This window comes from Nerophis lumbriciformis, linkage group LG01 (assembly GCF_033978685.3).
Source record: "Nerophis lumbriciformis linkage group LG01, RoL_Nlum_v2.1, whole genome shotgun sequence".
NCBI classification, from domain to species: domain Eukaryota; kingdom Metazoa; phylum Chordata; class Actinopteri; order Syngnathiformes; family Syngnathidae; genus Nerophis; species Nerophis lumbriciformis.
Window position 1 is genome coordinate 46,119,496 of NC_084548.2, and position 24,826 is coordinate 46,144,321.

Here is a 24,826-nt window from a genome sequence, read left to right on the forward strand (position 1 = left end):
GCCCTTATGTGGGCTTTGTACCGAGGATGTCGTTGTGGCTTGTGCAGCCCTTTTAGACACTTGTGATTTAGGGCTATATAAATAAACATTGATTCATTAAACATTGATTGATTGAATATAAAAATAGTCTACTTGCTAAAGAAAAAAAGATTGTTGCTGATAAAAATATATTAGATTTATGAATAATAATCCTACTTTGTAGCAGAGGTGGGTAGTAACGCGCTACATTTACTCCGTTACATCTACTTGAGTAACTTTTGGGATACATTGTACTTCCAAGAGTAGTTTTAATGCAACATACTTTTATTTTTACTGGAGTATATTTATAGGGAAGAAACACTACTTTTACTCCGCTCCATTTATCTACATTCAGCTCGCTACTCGCTACTGATTTTTATCGATCTGTTAATGCACGCTTTGTTTGTTTTGGTTTGTCAGACAGACCTTCAAAGTAGGATCTATGCATGCCTGCGTTTCACTACAAACAAAAACGTGCTCATAGCACTAAAGACAAAAACAAAGGGGCTAGCGTGGGAGCTAGCAAGAAAAATAGCCTAGCGTGTAAACTAGCAGGAATAGAAATAGTCGTCAACTGTTGCATCAAGCAAATTAGGAAGCCAGACCGAGTGAGGCCAGCGCATAGACTAAATAGCCCTCTGATTAGCGCCCGGGCAACTGGTGCACGTTCCGAACACTAAACAGAGGCAGGTGAATGTAATCTGCTGTCATGGCAACTGAAACAAACAAACCCAAGGTGCTGAAAACACACGTGACTAGAAAACGTAAACAAACTATGATCCGGGCAGCGGATCATAACAGTACCCTCCCTTAAAGGACAGATTCCAGATGTCCCTTGAAACAAAAAAAAAATAGAACCCAAAAAACAAGAAATAGTTCAAGAGTCAAGGGAGGGCGGAGGGAGGACTTGGTGGTGGGTCGCCAGGCCACGTGTCCCCGAATCCACCGGGAAAGAGTCAGGTGGCGGCAGCGAATGGAACGCGGCTGCCGCAGGCGAGGCGGGCGACCACGGAAAGGCCACATTCGTGTCAGCCGAGAAGGTGGGCGTGAATGGCGCCAGAAGTTTAGCAGCCGGAGAGTTCTACAACAACGTCTTGGGTGTTGCTGCTGTTTGCGCCACTGGCGTCCATTCACTGACCTCCGAGAGAGCCGCATGCGGGCCCCTGATTTCCGCTTGCGCAGCCGGACAGTTCGAGGTCGTAGAGTCGACGACGCCGTAGAGGAGGAAGGTGGCGGCACCTGGGGGAGGCCCGCCGGAGATGAAGCCGGAGACGTCGTCGCCGTGGAAGCAGGAGCACGAGATGTCGTTGTTGTGGAAACAGGAGACGTTGTCGTGGATGCGGCAGATGGTGCAGGTTCTGGTGCTAGCCTTGGAGCCGCGACTCGTGCTAGCCTCGAAGCAGGGACAGGAGCTGGTCTTGGAGCCGGTGCTGGTGTGGGAACCGGTTTTGGAGCCGGTGCTGGTGTGGGAACCGGTCTTGGAGCCGGTGCTGGTGTGGAAACCGGTCTTGGAGCCGGTGCTGGTGTGGGAACCCGTCTTGGAGCCAGTGCTGGTGTGAGAACCAGTCTTGGAGCCGGTGCTGGTGTGAGAACCAGTCTTGGAGCCGGTGCTGGTGTGAGAACCAGTCTTGGAGCCGGTGCTGGTGTGAGAACCAGTCTTGGAGCCGGTGCGGAATCAGGCGGCGAAGCTTGGCGTGGTGCAGGTACAGGAGGCGAAGCTTGGCGTGGTGCAGGTACAGGAGGCGAAGTTTGGCGTGTCAGCCGAGGTGCAGGAGCAGGTGTCAGCCGAGGTGCAGGAACAGGTGTCAGCCGAGGAGCAGGAACTGGAGCAGATGCTAGCCGAGGGGCAGGAACTGGAGCAGATGCTAGCCGAGGTGCAGCTGGAGGTGGCCTAGCTGGCGGTTGCGGCTTAGCAGGCCGAAAAACCGGTGGTGGCGGCGGGCAGGGGGTTGCGGCTTAGCACGCCGAAGGACTGGTGGCGGAGGCCGGGCCGGGGTTGCAGCTTAGCACGCTGAAGGACTGGTGGCGGTGGCCGGACCGAGGGTTGCGGCTTAGCACGCCGAAGGACTGGTGGCGGTGGCCGGGCCGGGGGTTGCGGTTTAGCACACAGAAAAACTGGTGGCGGTGGTCGGGACGGAGGTTGCGGCTTAGCACGCCAAAAAACTGGTGGCGGTGGCCGGGCCGGGGGTTGCGGCTTGGCTGAGCGCAGTTGTGCCACCCCACTAGCACAGCTCCCAGCACTATCCCCCCCCTCAAGACGCGGATACCAGACGCGCTCCTTGCGGTTTGGAACTGTCTTCAGGGTGGAGGGAGGTCAGGAGGAGGGCAGAATCCTCCCCTCTAAATTGTCCAAAATGACTATTCGCACCCCCCACTTGAGACCGGGTGGGAGCACAGGGGAAAAAATATGTAGAGTGAGCGGAGCAATAGTCACTGGGGGCTTAACCAAAGTCACTGGAGGTGGAGATTGAGTCCTGGATGACAATGACAAACCTGGTGAGCAGGTCTGTAAAAAAATGTCTTGATAATGTTTTATCTTGTCCGATTCCATGGTTCTCGCCCGGAAAAGGGTGTAGTGCCATCTCCGGGTTGGGGAGGAGATCTTTCCCCAAGTGGAGGAGTTCAAGTACCTCAGAGTCTTGTTCACGAGTGAGGAAGAGTGGATCGTGAGATCAACAGGCGGATTGGTGCGGCGTCTTCAGTAATGCGGATGCTGTATCGATCCGTTGTGGTGAAGAAGGAGCTGAGCCGGAAGGCAAAGCTCTCAATTTACCGGTCGATCTACGTTCCCATTCTCACCTATGGTCATGAGCTTTGGGTTATGACCGAAAGGACAAGATCACGGGTACAAGCGGCCGAAATGAGCTTCCTCCGCTGGGTGGCGGGGCTCTCCCTTAGAGATAGGGTGAGAAGCTCTGTCATCCGGGGGGAGCTCAAAGTAAAGCCGCTGCTCCTCCACATCAAGAGGAGCCAGATGAGGTGGTTCGGGCATCTGGTCAGGATGCCACCCGAACGCCCCCCTAGGGAGGTGTTTCGGGCACGTCCGACAGGTAGGAGGCCATGGGGAAGACCCAGGACACGTTGGGAAGACTATCTCTCCCGGCTGGCCTGGGAACGCCTCAGGAGCCCACGGGAGGGGCTGGACAAAGTGGGGAGAGGGAAGTCTGGGCTTCCCTGCTTAGGCTGCTGCCCCCATGACCCGACCTCGGATAAGCGGAAGAAGATGGATGGATGGATGGATGTCGCATTCATTTCAAAAACGCATCACTACATTTGCTTTTTTCTTCTTCATCACTGATTATTATTGTTACTTTATGAGAGCCAACAAACATAAAAAAAACATCACTTACCTGTACAAGGTCTGCTGTCAATAGAATGCCGACTGCTAGGATATTCATATATTCCCGTTTAGATCAAGAATTAACATAATCCTCGTGAAAAAACAGGGTGTGGGCCCAGGAGGGACCAAGTGTGTTTTTGTGTCGTTCTCACCATTTCCGGGTCATAAATGGATGTCAAACTGTACCAACTTGTTGGAATACATCATCAGACTTCTTCTGTCCAGGTGAAAGGCATGATTTATTATGTACAATAAACGTCCAGGGAGCAAGGAAGCGAGGAAACACCTCGCCAGTTGATCATGATGAAATTGTACGCAAGCTTTTTTGTTACAGCGCCGCTATAAATAGTTTGTCTGTGTTAGCGCTTATAATAACAGTATCACTAATATTTCATTAATATTTAGCTCAGCTGTAAGATGACTTTTATCAACGTTTGTTTAATATTTAGAATGCCTTAAAAAAATCCATCTGTAGTCATGTCTTTCATAATGATTGTGAACGATAGGCAAAATTACAAAAGGCCCTTTATCAGGTGAGGTGGTAATAAGTGGTTATAGAACTTTTCATGCCTTTTATACCTTTGTGTCAGTCCGCTATAACAAATTATGAACCATTATCCTAGAATACATGGGTATTTGCAATATAATACAGTATGTAACATAATGTTATGCAATATGAACAACAGCCTAAAGACCAGAGGTGGGTAGAGTAGCCAGAAATTACTTTAGAGATTTATTACTCAAGTAAAAGTAAGGAGTAGTCACCCAAATATTTACTTGAGTAAAAGTAAAAAGTATGTTGTAAAAAAACTACTCAAGTACTGAGTAACTGATGAGTAACATACACACACATATCATATATATATATATATATATATATATATATATATATATATATATATATATATATATATATATATATATATATATATATATATATATATATATATATATTTATATATATATTTATATATATACATACATTGATATATACAATATATAATTTATATATATATATTTTTTGCCGTTTTTGTTTACATGTTAATAGTGTTTTAATGAATATACATGCATGTTTAACACATATAGATTCCTTTCTTTCATGAAGACAAGAATATAAGTTGGTGTATTACCTGATTCTGATGACTTGCATTGATTGTAATCAGACAGTAGTGATGACAAACGTCCACGTTTTCAAATGGAGGAGAAAAAAAGTTCCTCCTTTCTGTCCAATACCACATGAAAGTGGTTGGTTGTTGGCATCTTATATGTCCAGCTTCCATATTCGTTTTTATACACTTTACAAGAAATACATTGGCGGCAAACTCCGTAGCTTGCTAGCTTGTTTGCGCAGGCTTTCGGAGACTCTTATTTTGAAAGCGCAGGCGCGATGGAGCGGCACTTTTATTGTGAAGACAGGAACTGTGCAGTCAGTCTTTAGGCTTTTGACGGGGTGTACGGTTGAAATAAAAACTCGTCTTTTTTCCTTCACACTTTTGATTGATTGATTGGAACTTGTATTAGTAGATTGCACAGTACAGTACATATTCCGTACAATTGACCACTAAATGGTAACACCCCAATAAGTTTTTCAACTTGTTTAAGTCAGGTCATGTGACCCCTGGCTCTGTTTGATTGGTCCAACGTCACCAGTGACTGCATCTGATTGGTGGAACGGAGTGAACGTCACCAGTGACTGTATTTGTTGAAACGCAGGCACTATGGAGGTCTGTCTGACAGACCAAAACAAACAAAGCGTGCATTAACAGATCGATAAAAATTAGTAGCGAGTAGCGAGCTGAATGTAGATAAAAGTAGCGGAGTAAAAGTAGCGGAGTAAAAGTAGCGTTTCTTCTCTATAAATATACTCAAGTAAAAGTAAAAGTATGTTGCATTAAAACTACTCTTAGAAGTACAATTTATCCCAAAAGTTACCAGTGTTGGGTTAGTTACTGAAAAGCAGTAACTAGTTACAGTTACTAGTTACTTCATTTCAAAAGTAACTCAGTTACTAACTCAGTTACTTACACCAAAAAGTAATGAGTTACTGTGAAAAGTAACTATTTAGTTACTTCTTTTTTCTTTTCTTTTTAAAGCTCCAATTAATGCCCTTTTAGCCTATTTATTATTTATTTATTATTGCACTGGAGAATAATACAATCTGTTGATCAACTTGACATGCATTTGCATCACTCAACTCTGCTAAGCCATGTGGTCTACATACAACACACAAAGACAAAGATATGTTACAAAGGCCAATTTGTTTCTGGCCAGAACAAATTGACAAAACTATTTTAAATAGCTGCAACATAACATACATAAGTAACAAACAGCATAATAACAGCATAGATGTAAACCAAGAAAGGCACACACTACATACACAAATTCTAACCAGGCATTTTCTTCCTCAAGTAATTCTTATACAAAATCATGTCTGAAACCCAGAACACTCTACACATTTCCCCAGTTTTAGTTTAGAGATAAGGAAAGATTGGCCTGGCCCACTAGGATCCCTCTTTATGTTTGTGAACTTTATAGTCTATACATTTAGAGTGATGTGATAATCAAACACTCTAGAAGTCTAGAATGAAAGAGTATATAAGAGAAATGACAGCGACGTTCCCTCTCAGGAGCGCGCATGTGCAATTGCGCACTGCTCAAGCGTCCTCTGCGCACGGCAAATCTATGCCATGCACAAAATCAAATAAAAAAATAAGCGCATAACAATTTTCGACACGACACGGACACGACAGAGAAAACCGTTTTCGTCATCATTGTTCAAATATTGTAACGTCTGTCGAGACGCTTTGAGGACATGAATTCCATCCATCACTTTACTGAGCAAAATTCTTTACTGTCGGCCATAAACACATCACCAAAACATTAGTAAAAAAATGATATCTAGCAAAACTGGTCATTTTCTGCAGTACAAACCAGACCAAAAGCAACTTTGTTATATCAACAGCAGCCGCTCGCTCTCTCACGTGCGCCAACACTTGCACATATGGCACTTAGCCAGTGATGCGTTTACAGCCACACAAAAAGTCGGACAACTCCAACACCACACATAAAGTGTCATTCCAGGTCGTTACGCTATGATTTACCAATCAAATGTGTGCTTATTCTAGTGTCATTTATTAGGAATCTTAATTTATAAATATTAATCATTAAATGCTGTTAGTATATTAATTAATACTAATAAAAATATATTTTTTACAAACAGGAAGTTGCAGGAATGTACACATGATCCCCTGCTTACATCTCATTGTGCAACATGTGAATGTTTTAATGGGAACTAAATGCAATGTCTGAAAGGGGTACAAATTATTTCCAAAGCAGGACCTCCACCCAGACAAACAATACAAGTACACAGTTCATGAAAAACAATATTTTTTGTTATTGTCATTATAAGTGGGCCTAAACACTTATATTAGAAATGGAAATGACTGCTGTCATTTGATTATAATAATAAGAGAATGTTGTCTGTCTATCTGTGTTGGCCCTGTGATGAGGTGGGGACTTGTCCAGGGTGTACCCTGCCTTCCGCCCGAATGCAGCTGAGATAGGCTCCAGCGACCCCGAAAGGGACAAGCGGTAGTAAATGGATGGATGGATGGAGATGTAAGTTGTTATTTAGTGAGGTTTGGGACAGGTGTGCTGCTGGTGTAGCCACAGTGTGCACGTCTAAAGTTGCTCACATGGACTCCACTCAATGCTCAGGGACTTTTTGCATTTGCTCACACATGAACAATTAGAGGGAACATTGATTGACAGTGTGTGTACCTTCAGCGGTGAATGGTGGTGGTGGTGGAGGTGAAGTGGCATCAGAGTCTCTGTCTCTCTTTACTAGCTTCGTCGAAGCATGTTGCTATGTAGCTTGTTTCAGCAGATTTGAATTGCTGTTTTGGGCAGTAGATGGCATCTTTGATCCAAAGCACAATTTACATTTAACTAAAATGTTATTTTCTTTGTGCTCGACAAAAGAAAAGTAGTGAAAATATCTCCATGTTAGCAAACTCGACTTCTGGCTCCGCCATGATCAGACACGCCCCCCCCCCCCCCCCTCGCTCCCCACACTCACACTCAGACACACCCACACAGAGCGCATGTCTCTCTCTCTTCTCCGGCTTGTGACACAAGAAGAATCAGCAGCGCTCCGATAAAACACACTTTATACTACATAAAAAGTAGCGTAAAATAACGCAGTAACGCATCATGTAGTAACGGTAACTGAGTTACTGAATATAAAAAAATAACGCGTTAGATTACTAGTTACCGCCGAAACTAACGGCGTTACAGTAACGCGTTACTTTGTAACGCGTTAGTCCCAACACTGAAAGTTACTCAAGTACATGTAACGGAGTAAATGTAGCGCGTTACTACCCACCACTGCTAAAGACCAACAACCCCTGTCTTGTGTCTATTTAGGGTCCTAAAACAAAATAGCAACAAAAACATGCACCTGGGGATAGGTTGATTGGCAATACTAAATTGGCCTTAGTGTGTGAATGTGAATGTGAATGTTGTCTGTCTATCTGTGTTGGCCCTGTGATGAGGTGGCGACTTGTCCAGAGTGTACCCCGCCTTCCGCCTGAATGCAGCTGAGATAGGCTCCAGCACCCCCCGCGACCCCAAAAGGGACAAGCGGTAGAAAATGGATGGATGGATGTGTAGTTGTTTCTCAAGAACAAACACAATCACTTTAAAGTACCAGTTTAAAGTAGAAAAACAAATTGCCTCACTATTGAAGCTGTTATCATATTTATCATATTTATGACATTGAAACACTTACAAAGTTTGCGAATAAATAGATATGATCAAAGTAGTATCAATCTCACAGAGATCCCGAGCCATTTTGAGAGAGAATGAGCTGGCCAATCACGTGATCCGTTACGTAGAGGTCGGAACCACAGATCCCTTCCCCATCAACAACAATGAACATCATGCAGAGTTTGTGAGAGCCAGCAACGATTACGAACAATGATGATCCAGAACCTTGTATTATTGATCCTGAATATAAGGAAGATGAGCTACACGTTTTAGAAGTTCTGCTAAACAGATCCAACTTTAGTGAAACACTATTGCATCATGCAGCAGCATTGATAAGTACTAAACAAGAAATACAAAGTACAAACATAATAAAATGATAACTTACTGTACAATGTCTGCTCTCACTGTTATAACGACTGATAGGATATCCATATATTTCTGTTCATATGAAAAATTAATCATGATGCACACAAAGAGTTAACAAGGAAAAGCCTCCCTGCAGACACTGTCTCCGGTTGTGTGTGTTTGTCTCCATCTCCTGGTATAAATTTAATGTCACAGATTAACAACTTCTAGATTCATGGCTAAATCCTAATATCCAGATGAGAGGCATGATTTATAATCTAGAATAACTTTGACGAGCCGAGACGTGATGATGCGGGGGCAGCAGGATATCGCGGCTAGCTCACCGTAAATGCAGCAGAGGACTACTGAGCTGTGTGTTATCAATACGCCGCTAAAAATTGTTTGGCTGTGATAGCACTTATAATAACAACATCGCTTTGGTTAATATTCAGGTTACGATATGCATGTAGAGTATTGTTGGCAGGTTTTGGATGGTTATTTAGAGGGTTCGTGGGCGAAAAAGAGAGCCCCCATTGACGAACAATTTATGTCTTTATTTAATGCACGACACTCTTTTCAACTTTTATTGTCAATCTTGTGCTAACAGGAGATTCAACAACGACACAACGCAAGAGTATATTCCATCTTGATGGGTTTACAAAAGAAAGAAAGAAGGCAGTAGATGCATAAGGAGATTAGAAAGTTGCTCAGCGGTCATCCTGTCTACAGTATGCAGGCGTGGAGCTGCCAAAGCTCTGTGATTAGAACGTTTGTGTGGAATGATTAACTACTTGTCTGCAGCTTGTTTGACCAGTCGTCCTTTGCTGAGCCGCGCAAGTGGACTAACAAGTCTGATTTATCAACAGAGTTCTATCAAGCAGTGTGTCTGTATTACAAATGTGGATTTAGCCGTGAAAAAAAAAGGATATGGCCTGCATGCACGTTTCTGTTTCTGTGGGAGACTGCGTGGCATGCACCACTACTCCTCCGTTCCCATCCTCGTTCCCTCTCCCTGTGTGCAAAGAAGGCGTGTGTGCAAGGAAGGGGCAGGGCACATTAGCCCAGCTGGGGAGTGGACACACACGCACACACACACACACGCACGCACGCACACACACACTCACACACTCACATGCTCAGTCAGCGTAAGTGACACAAATGCTGGCTCCATTGAGTTCTGTGAACTCAGTCAGTGTTGTGTGTCAGCAGGTATGCCACAGAGAAAGAGGAGTTTTACTTTCGGAGCCTATGGAGGGTAAGAGCTGCAATCCTTATCATGATAATATTCTTTATGGAATCACAGAATGTCTGCATAGCATGTGTGACAGAGCGTGTTTGAGGATCTCTGTCACCCTGTTTGATGACTTTGCACATTCTCTTGTGCGTGTGTGTGTGTGTGTGTGTGTGTGCAGCAGAACATGTTTATCATTGCATTGCTTGTGTCCACGGTGGCAGAGGGGTTAGTGCATCTGCCTCACAATACGAAGGTCCTGAGTAGTCTTGGGTTCAATCCCGGGCTCGGGATCTTTCTGTGTGGAGTTTGCATGTCCTCCCCGTGACTGCGTGGGTTCCCTCCGGGTACTCCGGCTTCCTCCCACCTCCAAAGACATGCACCTGGGGATAAGTTGATTGGCAACACTAAATTGGCCCTAGTGTGTGGATGTGAGTGTGAATGTTGTCTGTCTATCTGTGTTGGCCCTGCAATGAGATGGCGACTTGTCTAGGGTGTACCCCGCCTTCCGCCCGATTGTAGCTGAGATAGGCTCCAGCACCCCCCGCGACCCCAAAGGGAATAAGCGGTAGAAAATGGATGGATGGATGGATGCTTGTGTCCATGCCTTCTCTAATAAGTGCCAAGCTTAAGTGCACCCGGTCAATAGAGACGTGGCTTGACGACTTCCGGTTTTGGAAAGTTTTGTATTAGTTCAGTTTATTATATTTTGCTTTGGATCTGCAAGTAAGGCTAACCCAAACAAAGTGTGACACAAGCTGCATTCAAGAGCTGCACACCCATCACTGCTACTGGGCACTCATGTTTTCACTTAAGGGGTCATGTTTCACTGCAATGCTCTGAAATTGAACAGTCTACATGTATTTACTTGTATATGCAACCATTTACAGTACCTGTAGGTTTTAAATTAGACAAAAGGTAATTTCTGTTGTTTTTCAAAGATTTGGAGCTCATTTTTGACTGAATAGTGAAAATATATCCTAATCGGTAGCAAATATGCATGGCAAGGATATTAGGTGGTTAGCACACCTGCCTCACAGCCAGGTGACTTTGGATCTCTATTGCACTGTTTTGAGTGAAATATTGTCTACAGGTGTGAATGTGAGTGCAAATTGTCTATAAGAGGGCCGTGATTGACAACCCGGTTGTACCCCCGTCTCTTGCCCCAAGTCAGCTGGGATAGGTTCCAGCTTACCTGTCACCTTGCTGAACAAGCATTTGCTGTAGTTGTTTCAAGGAGTCAAGGAACCAACAAACTTTATTGTCTTACCAGCACACGTGAGACTCAGGAGATGGCACGAAATGTATTACCCGAGGAAATGATGTTACGATCAGGGATTTAGACTGCCGATTCTGAACACCCATGGGTGAGATCGGCCGATACCAATACCTATAGCGATCACATGTACTAAACATAATCCTTTAAGTCAGAGGTCTTCAACAGGTGTCTGCTGGGGCACTGCAGAGGTGTCGGGAATTTTTTTGGTTAATTACTTATTTTATTACCCCTGCAAATTTTCCACAAATGTAAAAAAATATTTTAAAAAAACAAGCAGAAGAAAGATAATGATTTACACAACGTGCCAACTTCACTGGTTTTGGGTTTTGTATTAACTGCACATTTTTCATTGTATTAATGCAGCATGCTATTGACAGTTTAACAATATTAACATTATTTTTTTTTTAACTAGTTCCTTTCTCTATTTTACTACACACAGTAGAGGAGGGATTTATATGGCCCTGTTCCTGGGTGGATCTTATGTGAAAAGAAGATGGGGGTTAATCATTTTGCAATGCAGTCTGCTGAAAATGATGGAAAGCGCCACTCTATATAGCAACTGTGGTCAAAATTGGAATTGCTACAAAACGCATTTTAAGATATTCAACATTCTACTGCTGTCTGGCGGCTAAAGGAGATAGTGCACCCCTCCAATGCGTCACGTCTCATGTGTCAGGTAAACCGCAACTAATGGGGCTATATGAATCTCCTTCATACTGTACATTTGTTTGAGCAAAACAAAGTCAATAGTGCACAATAACTAATATGCAACTACTATGTATGTTATATAGCAATGTATTACACATTGAAATCACTTTTGCCCTTAAAGTCCTCCTGTGTCCAAGGAATGAGTCCCTGACTTTGTAAACGTTTAGAAAAACAACACACAAATTATTTAAACAAAAATAAAAATATCAACCTAATCACTCAAATATCAATCATATACTGACATTAGCTTTAGTGCTGACACCATCAATTTATTGTATTGTGTACTACTTGTGACAAGGCTGACACAGCATTGACACAGCACCTTGAGCAAGACATTTCACCCTTGCTCCTGATGGGTCGTGGTTAGGGCCTTGCATGGCAGCTCCCGCCATCAGTGTGGGAATGTGTGTGTGGATGTGGAAATAGTGTCAAAGCGCTTTAAGTACCTTGAAGGTAGAAAAGCGCTATACAAGTATAACCCGTTTACCATTTATTTACATTTGTTTACGTTTTATGTCTCTTGTTGGCTTAGTTCTGTTTCAGCACCCCTGTTCTTATTCTCCTTGGTTGCCATGGTTACTTATTCTTTTCACCTGCCTCTGATTAGTGTTCCGGACGCTCACCTGTTCCCGAGCACTAATCAGAGAGCTATTTAGTCCTGCCTTTTCCTGTCACTCAGTCTGGTGCTTTTGTTTGCTTCACGCAACCGCTAACGTTGTTCCTTGTGCGTGTAAGCCTTGCCTTATGCGTTCCCTGTGTATAGCTACCCCGTTAGCTTCACGCTCTCACTGTCCTTGTGTTTTGCTTGTTTGATTAATTTTGTATTTTTGTATGATTTATGCAAATATATCATTGTCTTACCTGCACGCTGTCTTCGGAGTTCCTGCATAATGACTTGTTGAAGGGTGGACTAGCAAAGTAAGATTTTCATTGTACGGCAAACTGTCTGTTTAACTGTGCATATGACAATAAACAATGTTGAATCTTGGATCATTGTCGGAAGAACATTCAGCGTATCGCCATGCCTCCTCGCCATCGACCTTGTTACACTTACCTTCTGATGTAACGTGATTCCGCCTACACTTCTTCAACTTTGCCAAGCACTTATTTCTTCTATTGTTCGAAGCTATCTTAGTGCTTAGCATGCCTACCCCTGCTTGTTCTTGGTGTGTTTAGCCCCGTCCTGAGACTTAATAGTCATAATGATACTTAAAATAAAAAGAAATCCAGTTTATTTGCTCTAGTGGAAGTGATCATTATTAACTTTGTGATCGTCATTACAAGGCTATAAGTATTGCGGAAAGAGATTATTCTAGATCAGGGGTCTCAAACTCAATTTAACTGGGGGCCACTGAATGCAGAAACTGGGTGAGGCTGGGCCGCAAGAAAAGATTTCTTAAAAATATCAAACATGCACTTTTTAATGAATTCACCTTCTTTGAATGGCTATCCCGCCCAAGCAACATACTTGCCAACTCTCCCGATTTTTCTGGGACACACCCGAATTTCAGTGCCCCTCTGACAATCTCCCGGGGCAACCATTCTCCCGAATTTGTCCCGATTTTAACCCGGACAACAATATTAAGGGCATGCCGTGATGGCACTTCCTTTAACATCCTCTACAACCTGTCGTTGCGTCCGCTTTTTCACCATACAAACAGCGTGCTGGCCGAGTCATATGTTGTATTTGGCTTCTGCAGACACACGTAGGTGACTGCAAGACATACTTGGTCAACAGCCATACAGGTCACACTGAGGGTGGCCGTATAAACAAGTTTATCACTGTTACAAATATACGCCACACTGTGAACCCACACCAAACAAGAATGACAAACACATTTCAGGAGAACATCCGCACCGTAACACAACATAAACACAACAGAACAAATACCCAGAATCCCATGCAGCCCTAACTCTTCCGGGCTAGGATATACACACCAGCTACCACCAAACCCAGCCCCCCCCAACCCCGCCCACCTCAACCGACGCACGGAGGGGGGGAGGGGTTGAGGTGTGGGGGTTCAGGGTTGGCGGGGGTGTATATTCTAGCCCGGAAGAGTTAGGGCTGCATGGAATTCTGGGTATTTGTACTGTTGTGTTTATGTTGTGTTACGGTGCGGATGTTCTCCCGAAATGTGTTTGTCATTCTTGTTTGGTGTGGGTTCACAGTGTGGCGCATATTTGTAACAGTGTTAAACTTGTTTTATACGGCCACCCTCTGTGTGACCTGTATGGCTGTTGACCAAGTATGCATTGCAGTCACTCATGTGTGTGTGCAGAAGCCTAATTGAACATGTGACTGGGCTGGCACGCTGTTTGTACAGGTCGTAGAGTGCGCTAAAGACAGTGCTATCACGGCACACCCTTAATATTGTCGTATGGGTGAAAATGGGCAGATATTCAAAAGAATGGTTGCCTTGAAATTCGGGAGTCTTCCGGAAAAATCGTGAGGGTTGGCAAGTATGATGCTGTCAAGCGCCATTCATATAAAACTCGCGGGCCGCACTAACATTCAATTTTCATATAAAGGTGCGGGCCGCAAAATATCGTCTCAGACACGCGGGCCGCGTGTCTGAGACCCCTGTTCTAGATTGTACCTACTGGTTCATTTATCTTCTTTTGACTTATTTTTTGCTTACATTCATTCTTGTTTCTGGTTATTGTTTTAATATTGATATTATCTTGATTTTGTATGTACTTTATGTCATATTTTCTTCATTATGGTACTTTTTCGTCACTTCGAATAGTGTTTGTCTTTGGCACACTAATGTGTATATAGTAGGCCATTGGTTCTTTGTTTTATTTTTGCAAAAAATACATATCTATTTTTATATTGTTCATTTTTATCTTTGGTATGAACATTATTATGTAAACTCCAAGTTATTGTTTTTTTGTTTTTTGTTGTTGCTATTTTTGTATTACAAAATGTTATTATTGAATAATGTTGTACTGCATTGTAAACTTTTGTTTTGTGATTGTGTGATGTTTTTTGCCTGGACCCCAAGAAGAATAGTCTCGATGTAGACTAATGGGGATCCTTAATAAAGTAAACTAAACTAAACTAAATAATCGGCACTAGCGATCACATACCTTTTCATGAAAATTGTCCGACACTGATTGCTGGCTTGGATTTGAATTTCAGGTTTGTTTTGACGCCATGTAATGACCCGACAGTCTGGTCATATGCTTGCGTGTCATGTGATCCGTGTACAGTGTATTCTCTGTTTGTCGTCCTCATTAACGCTTCATGGTGAAACAGATAGACAGACGAGGAGTCCTGTCCTTTAACGAACGCTGTGTCCTGAGAGCAAACACTGTCAGGCGACATGAACAATGTGACGCTTGGTGTCACGATGAGACAGTGGAGAAATTATTTCCCTTTTTATTGAAAAACAAATAGTGCAACATGTTTAGCATTCTTTCTGAGATGCGTGGCGATTACAATATGACACAATATAGTTAAGCGCACACATAAAAGCGCAACGTTTTCATAGCTTCCTGCAAAGACTGGCTGCTGTCGCTGTGACAAACGTGACACTCTCACGCCTGACGCTTATTGTACTGCAAATGGAACCCTGGATGAGGGTGGGGAACAACACAGAGAGGGCTTTTTTTGTTTGACAAAAGCAAATGTTTGCATGACAAAAGATGATTAGACTGCAAGGCAGGGCTACTTGAGAACAGGAGGTCATTCAAGTACACTTCCAAGGGCAGAGGCAAAACAAACAGGAGATGCAGAGCGACAGAGGGCTCTTCATTGCCTACTCATGCAGTCCACCTTGCATATTTACTTTGTCACAATCACTAGCCATGATGGCACACTGGGCCTCATTATGCCCTCATTCCATATTCTTATTGGTATACTGTATATTCTATCATGCTGTAGACTTTAATTTTTTTCAACCGCGTGGACATACTGAGACGTGGCTAAAATATTACATTTTGACACATCCTCACATGTCTAAAATATTTAAAGCTCCAGAAAAAATTGCAAGGACCTGACAGGAAAATTAAATTTGAAGGCATTTAAAACATAAATAAAACAGTAACAATACTGAAATAAACTGCAACAAAAAAACAGTGCAATTAACAGTGCAATAACAGTGCAATACATTTTCATAACATGGTCACTACTGCCTAGTTCAGACCTGGGCAAAATACGGCCCGGGGGCCACATGCGGCCCATTAAGATTTTCAATCCGGCCCACCGGACATTCTACATAATTTTTTAGACATTTAAGATCAAAACTGTAGCCGGCTTTATGATGTGCAGTGCTGTTTTTAAATGACCGTAAGTGTTGAACTATAGAAAGTATTTGAATGGTTGGAATCTGCGCTTTTGGGTGTTATACTAGTTATTACGGTAATCTATGTCACAGCAGCTCAGACGAGGAACAAAGCAGAGTGGGCGGAGTTTGTTTTCAGAGCAGCCAGCCCGAAACGCGTGTGTCAGGCACAGATCCGGAAGCAAATTTTTACAACAAATTTCTGCATAAAAGTGATAATATATCATATTTTAGGTGTTTATTACCCTTTGCATTCATATGTTGCTGTTTGTTACATTTGTGTTGTGTTTTGCTTGATTGTAAAAGATGTCTATCAAGGAGCTGGTCTGAGAAGCAAAAGAGGAGCGATGTTCGTATGTTGTTAATATTCAGTGTTTTATTGTTCATAGTTAATATTGTAAATCCCACTTTCTTTATTGTAATGTATATTTTGGGTGTCTCATTCAGTAAAAAACAAAAATTCCATAGTTTTTTTGAGTTGGTCTGTCATAACTTTTTTAGAATTCTATCGGACATTGTGACTTTGCTATTAGTGTTCCTGAAAAAAAGGGACCCAAATACACATACTGTGAAGATTTTTACAGCTAAATGTGTACATATAATTTACACACACACACACATTGGCCCCCCAAACACATTCTTTCTCTCAATGTGGCCCCTGAGTCAAAATATTTGCCCAGCTCTGGCCTAGTTTCTCTTGTTATATTCTTATTTTTACTTTTATATTTGTATTCTTACTGTTGCTTTTTATTTGTATTCTTATTCTTATATTTTCTATTTAATTTCCATATACCCCCATTATTTACATTTTACTTTTTATATTCAATCTCAATTCTGTACACTGCTGCTGGATTTTTTATTTTTCTGAGGGAACTCTCCTGAAGGAATCAATAAAGTACTATCTATCTATCTATCTATCTATCTATCTATCTATCTATCTATCTATCTATCTATCTATCTATCTATCTATCTATCTATCTATCTGTCTATCTATTGTGTGTTGGTGAATTATGGCGAAATGCATATTATTACGTCAGTTAATAGGACTCCATATGTCAATATTTAGTCCTTGTCCAGACCATCACATTTGATACCTGCCGCCTGAATTGCCGCATAATGAACTTGATGTTATCGTTTTATTCTGCTGATGGGTGACTGTTTGACCAGTGTTTTGCTGTGCGTATCAGAGCCAGTTGACTACTGTACTCGAACTTGTAGTGGAGCCAAATGAGAACATTCAGCTATTTTACACCCACGTCTCTGTCAAAAGGCTCATTCAGTCTCTGCTGGGCCGAGACCCGGTTTACAGTTCAGGTTTGTTTTCATTCTACATGTTGACAGTATCCAGTTTATTTTCTCATGCACCTTGAATTCCAACTTACATATTGTCTGTATTTTAAAGTCATACGTCTATGTTATGTATGAGAAGAAAATTGTGCTTTTCATCTCAACTGACAGGGAACCTTGTAACACACACAGTGCTGACAGTACAAGTCCCAGAATGCACTGCAATAGCTGGTAGTACCTCAATGTATAAGCTTAATTGTTTCTGTGACAAAGATCTTAGCTCAAAACACTCAACCCTCAAATCAAAGTATTCCATTGAAATGGATTACATAAAATGAGGGGTCTAACGATTCGTGTTAACAACGATTCGATTTGATTTAGAATTTGATGTTGCCAATACGATTAAGGATGATGTGGGTTTTTTTTTAAGAACAATTTGATCCGAAACGTTTCAGTGAGTTATAATCGATTCAGTTACTTTTTAGCCAAAAATTTAGCTAGTGTGACTGTGAAATAAATACTGAACAATATGGGTGAAGTTTCCTATATACCTGTTATATCTTGTAAGGAAAGGATCAGCATGGTTAAAATGACCCAGGATAATTACAGCAAGTGTGGATATGTATTTGCATGCCCATCATGATGTACACAACAATAATACACACAGTAATACTTTGCAGTTCTCTGGGTAGATAAAATGGCCTTCACTTCGGAGACATCCGCGACGTCGCCCTCTGGGGAGCACCATCTTGGATCTTTTGTGTAATGTTTACAGTGTTTAGTGATTTAAAAAGTGCTAAAAACACCTTGATAAAAAGCCTTCTGTTTTTAAAGCCAATGTTTTCTTTTCTAGTATTGATAAATCGATTCATACCCTTTAAAACAATGTTGCATGAATATTTAGCTTTTGGAAAGCCAACGAAAGCCAAATCGATTTTCTTCAATCTTAGGAATATAAATCGATCTATTGATATATAGATCAATCGTTATACCCCTAATATTTATAAATGCGTATATGTTGCTAAGTAATACTGTAGCTTTTCACCAGCCCTGTAGCAGGCGTATGCCTATATTTCTATTGCAGTACTGTCAATTTTAGTTGTATCATTATGATGTGACTGAATGTTTGTGTTGTTTTTACAGTCCCTACAGGATTTCGCAGGATTTTTTGTAATTGTTGCTGCCTACAATGCTTGAATTTGACAGATTTAAGATGGCTGCCGGCTAGATGCACTGAGTCATACAGCTCCAACAATTCATGAAAAATCTTGAATATAAGTTGACATCCATCCAGCAGAGCAACATCTTCATGTTTATAAGGAAGATAAACATTGAACTGCCGGATCAATTTTGTGATTTTGGACTTGTTGGAGACTTTTTGATGACATGTGCTTCAATGCACTGACAAGCCATCAATACTGGATTGCCTGGAATCAGAAAGTATTCTGAAAGATCAACTGGATTCTAAAAGTACTTTTCCTCTCTAAAGAATGGCAACTAAGAAGTTGGCAGAAGAAATGGAAGAGGTGAAAAAGTCTCTGAATTTCATGTCAGAGGAACTGAGCAAAGTAGCAAAACAGCAAACGGGCCTTCTGGACTTAATTGATGAAATTAAGCAGCTGAAGGCAATAATCAAAGACAAAGACAAGAAGATTGAAGAGCTTGAAAGAAGAGTGGACGATCTAGAGCAGTACTCCAGGATGGATGACCTGGTGATTTCTGGGCTTGAGACAAGCCACCGCTCCTATGCTCGGATCACAGCAGGTGACAAGGAGGGAGAAGGTGCACCAAGAGGTGAACTGCACACGCTTGAGCAGCAAGTCATCAACTTCTTCAATAACAAAGGAATTCCTGTATGCAGTTCAAATATAGCTGCATGCCACACCATTCCACTGAAACAAAACAACAGATCCAACATCATCATCCGTTTTGTGAGTAGAAAACATAAAATTGAAATGCTTAAGCTGGGAAAAAATTTGAAAGGCACTGGAGTGTATGTAAATGAGCACCTCACAAAGAGAAACGCAGAAATTGCAAGACAAGCCAGGATCTTGAAAAAGGGAAAGCGAATTCAGGATACATGGACAAGGAACTGTAAAGTAATGATCAGATTGAATGGTCCACCAGAACAAGCAAGGGTATTAGTGGTCAGAGACATGAAGGAACTTGAACAATATAAATGAAAAAGATGATGATGATAAACAAGTGGAATAGTGGGGAAAAGTTCCTTGTTGGCTATGTACTGTGTGCAGAGAAACAGTGTGGACAACCAACATGACGGAAGAACAAATGAGCTGCACAAAATTCAAGTCTTTTGACTTTCATGATCATAAATGCTATGAGTTAGAAAATAACATTGACCCAGATATTCACTTCTATCAGGACTCTAATGTGGACTGTGAGTATTATACTGAAGAACAGTTTAATTCAAATGTTAAAATGGAAGGGGTTTCTGTGATTCATTTCAACAGCAGGAGTCTTTACAGTAACTTTTCCAAAATTAAAGAGTATCTTAAACAAATACAGCAAAGGTTTACCGTAATAGCAATTTCAGAGACTTGGTTGAGTGATAGTAAGGAATTACTGGATGGGTTAGAGGGATATGAAATGTTTTGGCAAAACAGGATGAACAAAAGGGGAGGAGGTGTTGTATTGTTTGTGATGTCCTCTCTCAAATGTAGGCTGATTGCTGACATGACAACTGCTATTGACAATATGATGGAATGTGTAACTATTGAAATCAGTGTTGAAAGATCCAAAAACATATTCATTAGTTGTATTTATAGAACTCCAGGATCATGCATTGATCAATTTAATAAGAAAATGTTTGAGTTATATGAAAGACTTAATGATAAGGTGATCTTGATTTGTGGTGACTTCAACATTGATTTGATGAAATTTAATGATCACATGAAAACTACTGATTTTGTTAATCTTATGTTTAGCTTGAGTTTCTTTCCACTAATTGTAAAACCTAGCAGAATAACAAAGGACAGCTTAACACTGATTGACAATATTTTTATAAATGTATTTGATGGGAATAGAAAAAGTGGACTCTTGGTGACTGATGTAAGTGATCACTTGCCTGTCTTTACAGTGATCCAAATGAACAAGGAGCAAAACTTACAAACAAAAAGACAAATAAATAACTTTGTTAGAATAAAATCACCAGAAGCAGTTAAGGCATTCAAGGCGGATCTTTTAAATCAGGATTGGCAAAATGTTTTTGTGGAGGATACTAATGAAGCATACGATACATTCTTGGATATATTTCTGACACTTTATGACCGTCATTGTCCATTAAGAGAATATAAGCAAAATACTAAAAAGAGGGAGAAACCATGGATAACAAGGGGTTTAGTAAAAGCCTGTAAAAAAAAAAAAGGCTTTACAAGGAATTTATTAAGCATCGAACAAAGGAAAGTGAGGACAAATATAAAAAGTATAAAAACAGATTGACATGTATCATGAGGCTGCAACAAAAAAACTATTATGAACAATTGCTGCATAAACATAAAAATAACATTATTGAAACCTGGGATGTGCTTAATACTATGATTAAAAAATCTAGCAAAAAGGATTTTACAGCTTATCTGGTAAAAGATGACAACTCAATTATTGAAAATATAGAAGAAATAGCTGAGGAATTCAATACATTTTTTGTGAATGTTGGCCCAAATTTGGCAAAAAATATTAAGTTTAATATGAATGATGAAAAAAAGTTAAGGCGTGTATCTGACATTAAAAATTCAATGTTTCTTGGCGGAGTTTGTGAAAGTGATGTGTTAGAAGTGGTAAGAAAGTTTAAAAACAAAAAATCTGTCGATGGTAACAACGTGGATATGTCACTTGTTAAAGAAGTGATGGATTGTGTCCTGAAGCCGTTTACTTATATATGTAATACATCTTTATCAACTGGAACTTTTCCTGACAAAATGAAAATTGCTAAAGTTATTCCGATTTATAAAAATGGTGATAAACATATGGTCTCAAATTATAGACCTGTGTCTCTACTACCTCAATTTGCAAAAATTCTTGAGAAATTATTTGTAAATAGACTTGATAAGTTCATTGACAAACATGAGCTACTGAATGACCATCAGTATGGGTTCAGGAGTAATCGATCTACATCCCTAGCAGTGATGGACTTTGTAGAAAACGTAGCTACAGCAATAGAAAAAAAGCAACACACCGTTGGAGTATTTATTGATTTATGTAAAGCTTTTGACACAATCGATCATTCCTTACTTCTGCAAAAATTGGAAAACTATGGCATAAGAGGTGTTTCACAAGAGTGGTTAAGTAGTTATTTAAGTAATAGATCTCAATATGTGGAAATCAATAAGACTAAATCACAGCCAAGAAGAGTAACTTGTGGGGTTCCACAAGGCTCGGTATTGGGACCTAAGTTATTTATACTATATTTAAATGATATTTGTTCAGTATCTAATAAATTGAAATTTATTATGTTTGCAGATGATACAAATGTATATTGTTCAGGAGAAGACTTGAAGGAAGTGTTAAGGGTAATAGAGGTTGCGTTGTTTCAGCTAAAAAAATGGTTTGATATCAATAAGTTATCATTAAATGATAAGAAAACTAAATTTATGGTGTTTAGTGGTGCAAGAACAAATCGTGAAGTAAAACTAAAATTAAATCAAGTGGAAATTGATAGAGTATATGAAACTAAATTCTTGGGAATAATAATTGACCATAAATTATGTTGGAAACCGCATATTGAATATATAAAGGGAAAAATATCCAAATCCATTGCCATTCTTTATAAAGTAAAACACATGCTGAATAAGAAATGTTTGCATATGTTATATTATTCTTTTATTTTTCCATATTTAACATATTGTGTTGAAGTTTGGGGAAATGTTTATAGAACAAACATAGACCCAATAATTAAACTTCAAAAAAGGGTAATAAGAATAATACACAAAGCGGGCTACTATGAACATACCAATCCATTATTTATAAGTTCTAATGTGTTAAAATTTTCAGATATTGTGTTTTTAAAAACAATGGAAATTATGTTTCGAGTAAAGAACAACAGCCTTCCAGCTTGTATGCTTAGGTTATTTCAATTAAGAGGAGAAACCCATAATTTACGGGGGGTATTGATTTTTGAAATAGGTAAAGCAAGAACGAATATTAAATACAAATGTATTTCAGTTTTAGGAGTTAAATGGTGGAATAAGCTCAGTGATGAGTTGAAGACATGTACTTCTTTGTTAAGGTTTAAGAAAACATTGAAAGGTGAGATAATTGAAAATTATAAAATATAGTAACAATTACTTTCATTCCATTGATTTTTTTTTTTTTTTAACATTGATGTTCCAGGTAATCTTATTTTCAGTGAAGGTATAGGATAGGCAAATATAAGCTTTGGCTTCAGCCTATTCCTTTTTCGGTCATGCTTTTTCTTTTCTTTTCTTTTCCTTTTGTGTGTAAATGTGTATGATTGTTATACTGTATATGTATAGTCTGTACTTTTAAACTGGTCACACAAAATGGTTAATGGTTGATGGTTGATTATATGACCGAAATAAACTTATTTCATTCATTCATTCAATTTGCGTTGTGCCATTTTTGGGAGGGCTTTTTTTTGTATCACCTTGTGATATAATGAATTTATTGTTAACTGTTTTAAAGGGGAACATTATCACAATTTCAGAAGGGTTAAAACCATTAAAACTCAGTTCCCAGTGGCTTATTTTATTTTTCGAAGTTTTTTTCAAAATTTTACCCATCACGCAATATCCCTAAAAAAAGCTTCAAAGTGCCTGATTTTAACCATCGTTATATACACCCGTCCATTTTCCTGTGACGTCACACAGTGAAGCCAATACAAACAAACATGGCGGATAGAACAGCAAGCTATAGCGACATTAGCTCGGATTCAGACTCGGATTTCAGCGGCTTAAGCGATTCAACAGATTACGCATGTATTGAAACGGATGGTTGTAGTGTGGAGGCAGGTAGCGAAAACGAAATTGAAGAAGAAACTGAAGCTATTGAGCCATATCGGTTTGAACCGTATGCAAGCGAAACCGACGAAAACGACACGACAGTCAGCGACACGGGAGAAAGCGAGGACGAATTCGGCGATCGCCTTCTAACCAACGATTGCTACATGTTTGTTTGGCATTAAAGGAAACTAACAACTATGAACTAGGTTTACAGCATATGAAATACATTTGGCAACAACATGCACTTTAAGAGTGCAGACAGCCCATTTCAGGCGCGCTAAGAACATATATTTTTCCACGATTTCAGCACTCAGGTTATCCATCCATCCATCCATTTTCTACCGCTTATTCCCTTTGGGGTCGCGGGGGGCGCTGGAGCCTATCTCAGCTACAATCGGGCGGAAGGCGGGGTACACCCTGGACAAGTCGCCACCTCATCGCAGGGCCAACACAGATAGACAGACAACATTCACACTCACATCCACACACTAGGGCCAATTTAGTGTTGCCAATCAACTTATCCCCAGGTGCATGTCTTTGGAAGTGGGAGGAAGCCGGAGTACCCGGAGGGAACTCACGCAGTCACGGGGAGGACATGCAAACTCCACACAGAAAGATCCCGAGCCCGGGATTGAACCCAAGACTGCAGGACCTTCGTATTGTGAGGCAGATGCACTAACCCCTCTGCCACCGTGAACCATACCTAAATAGACACAAAATACTGCATTACACAAGACTACCCGAATGTACTCGAATGATTGAAAAAAAAAAAATGTTTTTAAGCTAAATTATTGGTAAACACAGTTTATGTATAATAATTTACGTAAAACCGCGAGTAATGAATAAAGTTTTCATCAATTAATATATTCTGTAGACATACGCTCATCCGCTCTCTTTTCCTGAAAGCTGATCTGTCCAGTTTTGGAGTTGATGTCAGCAGGCCAGGGAAGCTATGGTCAATATTCTTCTCTTGATCATCTTCGGTAGCATAAGGGACGGTAGAAGCGGTGTGAGCCAAGACATCCAGGGGGTTTAGTTAGCTCGTCTGCGGGAACAAACTGCCGCCATTGCTTGCCGTGCTACCGAGGTCCTTTGTCCCTGAATAGCTCACACACTCCGGCAGATTCAATGGGGGTCTGGCGGCAGATTTCTTTGACTTTATCGTTGGAAATGCATCTGCTTTGAGTGTCGCAGGATATCCACACATTCTTGCCATCTCTGTCGTAGCATAGCTTTCGTCGGTAAAGTGTGCGGAACAAACGACTGACCATTTCGTCGGCTTTCCCCACACCCTCGTATTTTGAACAAATTTCGTCCAATTTCTTGCCACTTTCGCATCTTTGGGCCACTGGTGCAACTTGAATCTGTCCCTGTTCGTGTTGTTACACCCTCCGACAACACACCGACGAAAGTGAGAAAATGGCGGATTACTTCCCGATGTGACATCACAACGTGACGTCATCGCTCCGAGAGCGAATAATAGAAAGGCGTTTAATTCGCCAAAATTCACCCATTTAGAGTTCGGAAATCGGTTAAAAAAATATATGGTCTTTTTTCTGCAACATCAAGGTATATATTGACGCTTACATA

General features: G+C 40.8%; 1 protein-coding gene across 16 annotated transcripts in view; it reads left to right on the forward strand.

Moving 5' to 3' along the window:
- Positions 1-24,826, forward strand: part of rap1gapa (RAP1 GTPase activating protein a) — a 165,953-nt gene that overhangs the window by 19,059 nt on the left and 122,068 nt on the right. For 4 of the 16 annotated variants that reach the window (XM_061984454.1, XM_061984440.1, XM_061984468.1 and 1 more), the window contains exon 1: positions 9,592-9,725. The exons of 1 other annotated variant lie outside the window; for it this stretch is intronic. In XM_061984454.1, the coding sequence (XP_061840438.1) occupies positions 9,682-9,725 (44 nt within the window). In that variant the 5' untranslated portion in view covers positions 9,592-9,681. Of the gene's footprint in view, positions 1-9,586; positions 9,726-24,826 lie in introns of those variants that run through there. 11 more of the 16 variants (XM_061984406.1, XM_061984397.1, XM_061984449.1 and 8 more) reach the window with 6 other exon arrangements.